Below are 8763 nucleotides of genomic sequence, written 5' to 3' on the forward strand. Positions count from 1 at the left end.
GCCGTGGACCCGTCCTGCGCTTGCTGCGCGGATGGGGCTCGGCCGCGGCGCTGACCGGTCAGTGCCGGGTCGGGGGTGGAGTGGGGAGGGTGGAACTGGAGACTCCAAGAGTTTTCCGGGGTGATTTCTCGTCCTGTGTTTTCAGAGAAGGGCGGGAAGACTCAGAACCGACCGGACAAATGTAAGGACCCCTCGTCGCGCGTGCGTCTAAGGCCCTTGTCCTGCTGTCTGTCTGCCCGGTGGGCTCTGTCCCAGAGTCCGAGGGCTGCCCGGGCAGGGAGGCAGGGCCGTGGCTAGGGGCGGAGGCACTGAGTCAACAGTGAGTTTCCGGGGGAAAGGCCCCCGTGCCAGTCCTGTTTGCAGCCCACATCCGACCTCGGTCCAGATGGGGTGGAGGATTCTGGGAGAGGCGCGCGCGGTGGGCTGAGGGAGATGTGGGCTGGGCTGAGTCGAGCCCCTGCTCCCTGTCCCAGCCTTGCGCCCTGAGTTTGACTGGAGGGACCCGCTGGTGCTGGAGGAGCAGCTGACAGCTGACGAGATCCTCATCAGGGACACTTTTCGCACCTACTGCCAGGAGCGCCTGATGCCTCGCATTCTGCTGGCCAATCGCAACGAAGGTGCCCAGGCGGGCTAGTGGGCACCCTGTCCACCATACACAGCACCTCTGCCTACTCTAGCTGGGCTTCTGGGCACCTCTGTCCCTGGGGTGGGGTCTCCAGTGGGCCAGAGGTAGGCCTGACCTTGGTCATCTGTCCATTTGCAGTTTTTCACCGGGAGATCATCTCGGAGATGGGGGAGCTTGGTGTGCTGGGCCCCACCATCAAAGGTAGGGATAAGTCTCTCCACACTCGGCAGCCCCACCTGTGTGCTGGAAAGCCCCTTACTTCCCGGAGCCTGTTTCCCAGTCTGCAAAGTGAGGCTGTTGTCCCTCAGTCCCGCTGTAGGGCTGAAATGAGTAAACCCTCAAGCGAGGGCCAGCTTAGCGCTCCCTGCTTGGGTGCCCCTATGTATCTGTCTCTTAGGCCTCAGGAGTCACTGGTCCCAGCTGGCAGGCTTTGCCCCCATTGCCCTGTCTCCTCTCCCCACTCCCCCACCAGGGTATGGCTGTGCTGGAGCCTCATCTGTGGCTTATGGGCTCCTGGCCCGGGAACTGGAGCGGGTGGATAGTGGCTACAGGTCAGCAATGAGTGTCCAGTCCTCCCTCGTCATGCACCCCATCTACGCATATGGCAGCAAAGAGCAGCAGCAGAAGTACCTGCCCCGGCTCGGTGAGTGGCTTCCTGTGGAGCTCGGTGGAAGACAGTCCCCGTGGTCTGGAACTCAGGGATGGGGCTGTCCCCTGAGCCTACCTTCTCTTCCCACTTGAAGGATAGCACCAACGGCCACCTGGACCCTCTGCCAGAGCCTGGGCTTCATCCTATAAATCCTGGCCATCTCCTCCTAGGTCTCTCTTGACTCGGGCCCCTGCTCACAACCATCATCTCCCAGTCTCCCTCTTGATTTGCTTTGTTTCCCCCATCCCAGCCCAAAGTTTAAAGTCTTAACTTCCTGACTGGGTCCAAGAGGCCTCATCTGTGGTCACTCTCTTGATGGGTTGCCCTAGTCAGACTCAGTTACTTGGAACTCTAAATGTACCACTGGGCCTTTGCACATCCTTTTCCCCACATCCAGGACTGCTTTCTCCACACCTTCTCCTGTTTAGCTTTCATGCCCCTTCAAGAGATTTAGGTGACTCCTGTGGGTCCCCCATCATGGCATGTGACTATGGCAGGGGAGGGGGAGACCTGTTCCTTCACCACCTGAAGTGCTGTGAAGGCAGGGCCAGATCTGCCTTAGCCTGGCTCAGTGGAGAGGGTGACCCTTTTCAGTTGAGGGTGTAAATGAGGGACACCCTGTCTCATACCTACAGCCAAAGGGGAGCTCTTGGGCTGCTTCGGGCTCACAGAACCCAACCACGGGAGTGACCCTGGCAGCATGGAGACCAGAGCCCGCCACAACCCGTCCAGCAGGAGCTACACCCTCAATGGGGCCAAGACATGGTGAGGGGCCTGGGTACCTCAGGTGGGTAGGCAGAGGCAGAGGGGTGGCAGCCAGATCCTCACTGTCTGTCCCACCCCCCAGGATCACCAACTCGCCTGTGGCCGACCTGTTTGTAGTGTGGGCTCGGTGTGAAGATAATTGCATTCGGGGCTTCCTGCTGGAGAAGGGGATGCAGGGCCTCTCGGCCCCCAAGATCCAGGGCAAGTTCTCCCTGCGGGCCTCAGCCACGGGTATGATTATCATGGACGGTGTGGAGGTACCAGAGGAGAACGTGCTGCCCAATGCCTCCGGGTTGGCGGTGAGCAGAGCCACCTTGGGAACTGGTGTTGGGTCACATGTTGATTCACCTTTCTTGGGCAGGCCCTGTGCTGGGGACCAGACAGACATGGTCCCTGTGCACATCCCTTTCTGGTGATTATCTTGCTCATACTGGCTCTGCCCAGGACATATTGGGCCAGAATCAGCTTAATCCTTTGACACATGCACATCTTCCTGTCTCCTATGTCAGCTCCTATATCTGAGCAGTCAATCCAGATCCTGGGCTGGGTAGAACTGTGTGAAAATCAAGAATGAGTAGGCACTGAGCAAGATCTGCCATGCATGAGCTTTGGTGCCAGGGCTGCGTGTGATTTAAGTGGCCTACCTAAATCCCCCCATTTACACTGACTATGTGTTTGGGTGTCTGAGGAGGGAGTGTCCCCCTCTTCAGAGCTGGTTCTGCACACACCCTCTCAGCTCTTTCCTGATGGAGATAAGGTCCCCTCTCAATCCTATAGGGTCCCTTCGGCTGCCTAAACAACGCCCGGTATGGCATTGCCTGGGGTGCACTTGGAGCTGCTGAGTTCTGTTTGCACACAGCCCGGCAGTACACCCTGGACAGGTGAGTGGGGGCTGACCTGAGAGCTTCAGGTTCCATCCTGTACCCCACTGGTGACTCCCCAGCCCAGCCCACCAGACCTAGGCTCCCTGCTGTGTGAAATAGCCGGGGAAGGCCCGCTGAGCAGTGATGGGTTGAGTCAACGACGGCCAGCACGAGTTCGGCAGGGACTGAGGCAGCCTGGAAAGGCTACCTGGGCCAGTGGAGCCCTGGGAGAGGACTGGAGAGTGGGCCCCCTCTTTAACTTACCCTGACCTTGCCTGCCTAGGATACAGTTTGGCGTCCCACTGGCCAGGAACCAGCTGATTCAGAAGAAGCTGGCGGACATGCTCACCGAGATCACACTGGGCCTTCATGCCTGCCTGCAGCTTGGCCGCTTGAAGGATCAAGACAAGTAGGGACCATTTGTAGTGGGAGGCAGAGTGGGACAGCTGCCACAGGACCCTGTACTTCTCCTGGGCATGGTGGTTGCTGGCCCTGAGAAGAAAAGTCCTTCCTACCTTGTGGCCCTTGGGGTCCTGATCCCTTTTCTCTTGGCCTTGATGGGCCAGGGCCCACCCTTCTTGTCCCTCATGGGGAGCCTGGTGCCTGCTGCTTTGACTGTAACATGGGGAATCCTCCCCCTGGCTGGTTTGTCTAGGGTGTAGGGGTGCCTGGAGCAGGATCAGCTCTTTGTAATCAACACTTGTTACATGTCTGTGTTGCTTCCAGGGCCACTCCGGAAATGGTCTCCCTGCTGAAGAGGAATAACTGTGGGAAGGCTCTGGACATCGCCCGCCAGGCCCGAGACATGCTGGGGGGAAATGGGATTTCTGATGAGTATCATGTGATCCGGCATGCCATGAACCTGGAGGCCGTGAACACCTATGAAGGTGGGGCTGGATCCTTCAGGGAATGGGATGGTTGCAGTGGCCTCACTATCTGGGGAAGAGGGGCAGGGACAGCTGTCACCACTGGCAGCATGACATGAGGCAGCTCCCACCCTATATTCCTCATCTGAGTGGCTCACACTGGGACCTGGAATGTGAGGTGCTCTCTGACCTTTCTTTCATGTTGCTTGGAGGTGTTCCCAGGAGTGCTGATGGCTTTCTCACGCAGCCCCAGAGTGGGGCATGATGCCCAGTGAGCTGGTGATACAAAGGAGAATACACACAGGCCACTCCATGTTATGTTAAGAGAAAGAGAACCATTTGCACTGTGGTGTTTGCAGCTGGCAACTGGATGTGATGCAAATGGGGTCTGGAACCCATGCCTCATGGGAAAACAGATGTGGAAAAAGTGGGACTGAGTCCTTGGAGGTGTAGGAGCTTCCTAGGCAGAGACGGTGAAATAGCTTCTGTGTGCTATTCTGGATGGGACATTCCACAGACTAAAAGAGGGAGGGGTGGGGGGATCCTACAGGTGGGAATGACCCTTAGGGTAAGAAGAAAGGGTCTTCAGATGATTTTAGGAAAGGGAAGGGAAGGGTCAGGTGTGCACTTTAGAAAGTAAACAATCATTTTGCTCCATATAAGGGAGACAGTAATCTTTGCCTTCTGACCCTGGAAGCTGAAGAGCAAATGAGAGCACTGAGGCATGTAAAGTGTTACCCAAACTCAAGGGCAGGTGGCAGCCTCAGGACAGACTAGCTCAGCTGGGCAAACCATTAAGTGATGTTTGCTTTCGCATCCCTCCTGTGGATGAGAAAGGGCCTGATGTGCGTCCAGAACCCATCAGAACTCTCCACCTCCATGGGAAGGAAGCATGGCTGGGTTGAAAATCAAATGTTTAATGAACTGTGCAGGGCTGGGGTGGGGTAAATTTGCCACATGTTGGGGACACCAAATCTGGGCCCATGATGGTGGCTGGACTCCCTGCCTTTGGGTCTGGCACAAGCTTTTTGTTTTGTTTTTTCTAAGATGCATTATAGAACTGTGAAAAACAATTTTCTCAGTGTGGCCAGAATGGTGGCCTCTGAGCCTTCTCTTGGTGGCTGTCACTAAGAGGTAACTCTCTCAGAAGCTGTCAGCATTCGCCATCTTTATGGGCTTGTTCTTCTTCCAAAGTAGTAGCCTGGGGAGGGGAAATGAAGATTGACTTTAAAGGGAAGTGGTAAGCTGTTAAGACACCAAACTAACTTTGTATTTATCTTGTCCAGGTACTCATGACATTCACGCTTTGATCCTCGGAAGGGCAATCACAGGGATCCAGGCATTCACAGCCGGCAAGTGAATACACTTCACCCAGGAGCCTGGATGGTACCGAACCCCTTCCCAGGGAGCGGCTGTGCTCTGCGCTTACTCAGGGAGGTGGCAGATGGAGCCAATTTTTATGTTGGGAGGTGAGAGACACTGATTTTTAAATTACAAAATTTCCCTTTTGAAGTCACTCATATGTGCTCCTTATAAAGAAGACGGACTCTGTACCAAGTTTCTCAATCCAGTGGACCCCACTTAGCTTGGAACAGAAGCTTCTCTTGACAGGAAGCAGGGAAAAGAAAGAGAGTGACACAGAAGCAACCTCTATGAGACCTGATCTGGTGTCTGACGGAGCAACCACCCTCCCTCTGAGTTCCCTGTGTACCCTCTGACCTTCCCATCTGGGGGATAAGTGCCTTATGCTGACGTTGGGGCAGAATGTGGGGGAGAGAATAATAAAGAGTCTGGGAGGGGGGCAATGGGGTGAAAATTGGGGACATCTGTAATACTATAAAAAGCTGCATGTCTGATCCTCAGTGTTGGGCCACATTTACTTGTAACCGCTACGTGAGTAGTCCTTTCAGTCACAGGGAAATGAACATGAGTGGGGGCTGGGAGGTACTCATGTGGGAATTTCTTGTGCCCCCACAGTGACCTGGCCCTTGTCTGCATCTTTGCCTCTGCTGTAATAAGTAAACCTGGTTAGGCACTGCTCAGGGCTGTGGGTGGAGGGGACTTTGTCCTTTCTATCACCACAGACTGGCCACACAGGAGTGGGAAATAACAGTGGGCTGGCTTCTCAGCTCCAACACCCCATGTTTACAGGAGAGTATGGCGCCACAAGCGAGATGGCAGGAGCTCCCGGTTCTGTTACATTTACTTTCATCTCAGCCCCTACAACTCTCCTCAGGCAGAGCCTCCTGTATGGGTGTAGTCATACCTCTGGCTGGACACACAGGTCTTGGAAGTCTTTGTACACGGTCTCCACAGTGTGGCACACTTGTTTGAGCTCTGTTTCCAAATGGCTGATCTTTGCCATTTTCTGGGTGAACTCTTGGAGCTTTTCCTGAATGATCTTGTTGTGGTGATTATAAAGTTGATACATCCTCTCCTCTAGCTTCTCTGTCAGATCTGAAACCTTTTAAACAATATGACATGTTTTTGAAAAAATCAAACCAGAGGCATCATAAGACATGTGTTTTAAGTGGCTCCCTAAGATTTCTGCAGTTTATCATTAAAAATTGTTAAAAAAAAAAAAAAAAAAGGCCGGCCTGTATGGCTCTGTGGTTGAGCATCTATCTATGAACCAAGAGGTCACCGGTTCAATTCCAGTCAGGGCACATGCCCTAGTTGCGGGCTCAATCAATGATGTTTCTCTTTCATCAGTGTTTCTTTTTAAAAATTATATGTGTATTGACTTCAGAGAGGAAGAGATAGAAACATCAATGATGAGAGAGAATTACCGATCAGCTGTCTCCTGCACGCCCCCTACTGGGGATCGAGCCCGCAGCGTGGGTATATGCCCTTGACTGGAATTGAACCTGGGACCCTTCAGTCCCGCAGGCTGACACTCTAGCCACTGAGTAACACCAGCTAGGGCCAATGTTTCTATTTATCCCTCTCCCTTTATCTCTAAAATCAATAAAAACATAGTTTTTAAAAATGGTAAAAAACAACTCCAGTGAGTAGGAGTGAAAATTGCCTATATTAAGAAAAAAATTTTAAAGCAAGATTGAAAAATGATGTATACCGTATAGGCTCCACCAGGTTAAAAAGAAAGTACATAACAGAGACTAGAAGAAAATATGCAACAAAGTAGCCTCTGGGTGGTGGGATCATAGGAATGTTTTTATATTTTTTTCTGCTATGTTATGCTCTATTTAATTTGCTATGTGTACTGGTAGAGATGGGAGGGGGCAAAAAAGGTGGGGAAAAGTCAGCCTGTTGTCAAGAGATGTCCTACTCCTGAGATCCCGTGTGCATTCTGAAGAAGCATCAGGGATAATCATTAACACTGTACCTGAACATAACAGGCTTTGTTAGACATAAGCCCTGGTCATGTTGAGGGATCTCTACTCTGCCACCAAAGCCATTTGACTTCCGGAGGAAAAATGGTTGTGTTAACACAGACTATGCCTCAATCCTCTACTCCCAGTAGCCATTAGTCCTGGTGTGTAATAAGGTGGCTGGGCTGTGGGTGCAGCTAGACCTCGGTCTCTCATTCTGAAAAATTATTTCTAAACCTTACTTTTCCCATCTATAAAATGGGCACATTCTTTGCAGAGCTGTTGGAAGGTAAAATGAGGTACCAAATGCAAATTGCCTGGCACCATGCTGGGACCATAACATACTCCGCAGTGGTTCATTCTCCTACCCTTCATCTTTTACATAAGGACTTTCCCTGCCCCACCCACTGGGGTTTTGCAGTGTGTGTGTGGGGAAATCTTGTCACCTTGATCTTGAGGCTGTCCCTGAAGTTGGTCATGAGTGCATGGTCCTTCTGCCTGCTCTCATTGATGTTTTCGATCAGCTCCTGGGCCCTCTTCTTCAGGATCTCAATGCTAGAGTCCAGAGATGAAAAATAGGGTCCCGACTTCCCTTCCAGCATCATCAGCTGGCGATTGGCACTGGAGGTGGCGATAGAAGGGCTAGAAACCTGACTTCTGAAAGTATAGGAAACCGAGGTCAGCCCCAAATTCTCCCCAGAGTGGCTGACATGAATTAGCTCCATGGTGGGAGAAGAAATAGTGTTGTGTATCTCCCGTGGGTGACGCGCTTGGTTATTTTATGCACCACTTCTGCCCTGAGAGGCAGAGATGACATCCCTATTTTATAACTAAGAAAACAGACCCGAAGGCACACAAAAAGCCTGCCCAAATTTCCAGAACGAGAAAATCTGCCTGCCCCTGAAACACATAGTAATTTTATAACATCAACTTGCTGTTCTGAAATGAGCATCAATAATTCTATTTATAAATAGTATAGATGCTTTCTTAGATGGATCTTCCTGTCACCAACCTGCTGTATTCCTTTCTAAATCTTTTGGGTGATGTCTGCAGCCTGCAGTCCATCTGGGGTTTAGTGTACCTGCAGGACTCTGCTCCCACTAGATGAGGCAGCCAGTCAAGAATTATGTTAAAAGATTTTTTTAAATGCACAAAAAAAGTTAGTTATGTTTGTACACTGTACACATAACTATAGTAATCTAATTCAATTAAATGTCATATTAGTAAAATGGTAAAAAAGTGACGGCTGTCTAATAAAGCTAAATTGAATGAATAAAAGTGAGTCTAATTTTTAAAAAATATTAAATCAGGTATGGGGAGACAACTATAGATTGGAACAAAGATCATAAAAATCTAGAAGGATCTGGCCAATGTGGCTCAGTGGTTGACCTATGAACCAGGAGGTCAAGGTTCAAATCCTGATCAGGGCATTTGCCTGGGTTGTGGGCCCGATTCCTCGTATGGAGCGTGCAAGAGGCAGTGGATCAATGATTCTCATTGATATTTCTATCCCTCTCTACCTATCCCTTCCTCTCTGAAAGCTATAAAAATATATTTAAAATAAATAATGTTTTAAATCTAGAAGGACTCTGTATACAGATCACTTTGTCATGGCTTGTAAGTTTTCATTCTTCTTTTAAAAATATATTTTTATTGATTTCAG

General features: G+C 51.0%; 2 protein-coding genes across 2 annotated transcripts; one reads left to right on the forward strand and one right to left on the reverse strand.

Moving 5' to 3' along the window:
• Positions 1 to 5: 5 nt before the first annotated feature.
• On the forward strand, positions 6 to 5624 carry GCDH (glutaryl-CoA dehydrogenase; the record flags this gene model as incomplete). Its single annotated transcript, XM_014529426.1, has 11 exons — positions 6 to 57; positions 146 to 181; positions 474 to 617; positions 764 to 826; positions 1098 to 1268; positions 1910 to 2039; positions 2122 to 2338; positions 2817 to 2920; positions 3186 to 3311; positions 3629 to 3789; positions 5055 to 5624. Coding segments are annotated over 11 exons (1278 nt in total), but the record flags the coding sequence as incomplete, so codon positions are not given.
• On the reverse strand, positions 5373 to 8522 carry SYCE2 (synaptonemal complex central element protein 2). The gene is made up of 2 exons (XM_014529441.1): positions 7547 to 8522; positions 5373 to 6232 (listed from the first exon to the last, which is right to left on the reverse strand). The coding sequence occupies exons 1-2, from the start codon at positions 7823 to 7825 to the stop codon at positions 6029 to 6031; spliced, it is 483 nt and encodes a 160-aa protein (XP_014384927.1). The 5' UTR covers positions 7826 to 8522; the 3' UTR covers positions 5373 to 6028.
• Between the last annotated feature and the right edge of the window lie 241 nt (positions 8523 to 8763).

The sequence above is a fragment of the Myotis brandtii genome, unplaced genomic scaffold, assembly GCF_000412655.1.
Source record: "Myotis brandtii unplaced genomic scaffold, ASM41265v1 scaffold680, whole genome shotgun sequence".
Taxonomy (NCBI): domain Eukaryota; kingdom Metazoa; phylum Chordata; class Mammalia; order Chiroptera; family Vespertilionidae; genus Myotis; species Myotis brandtii.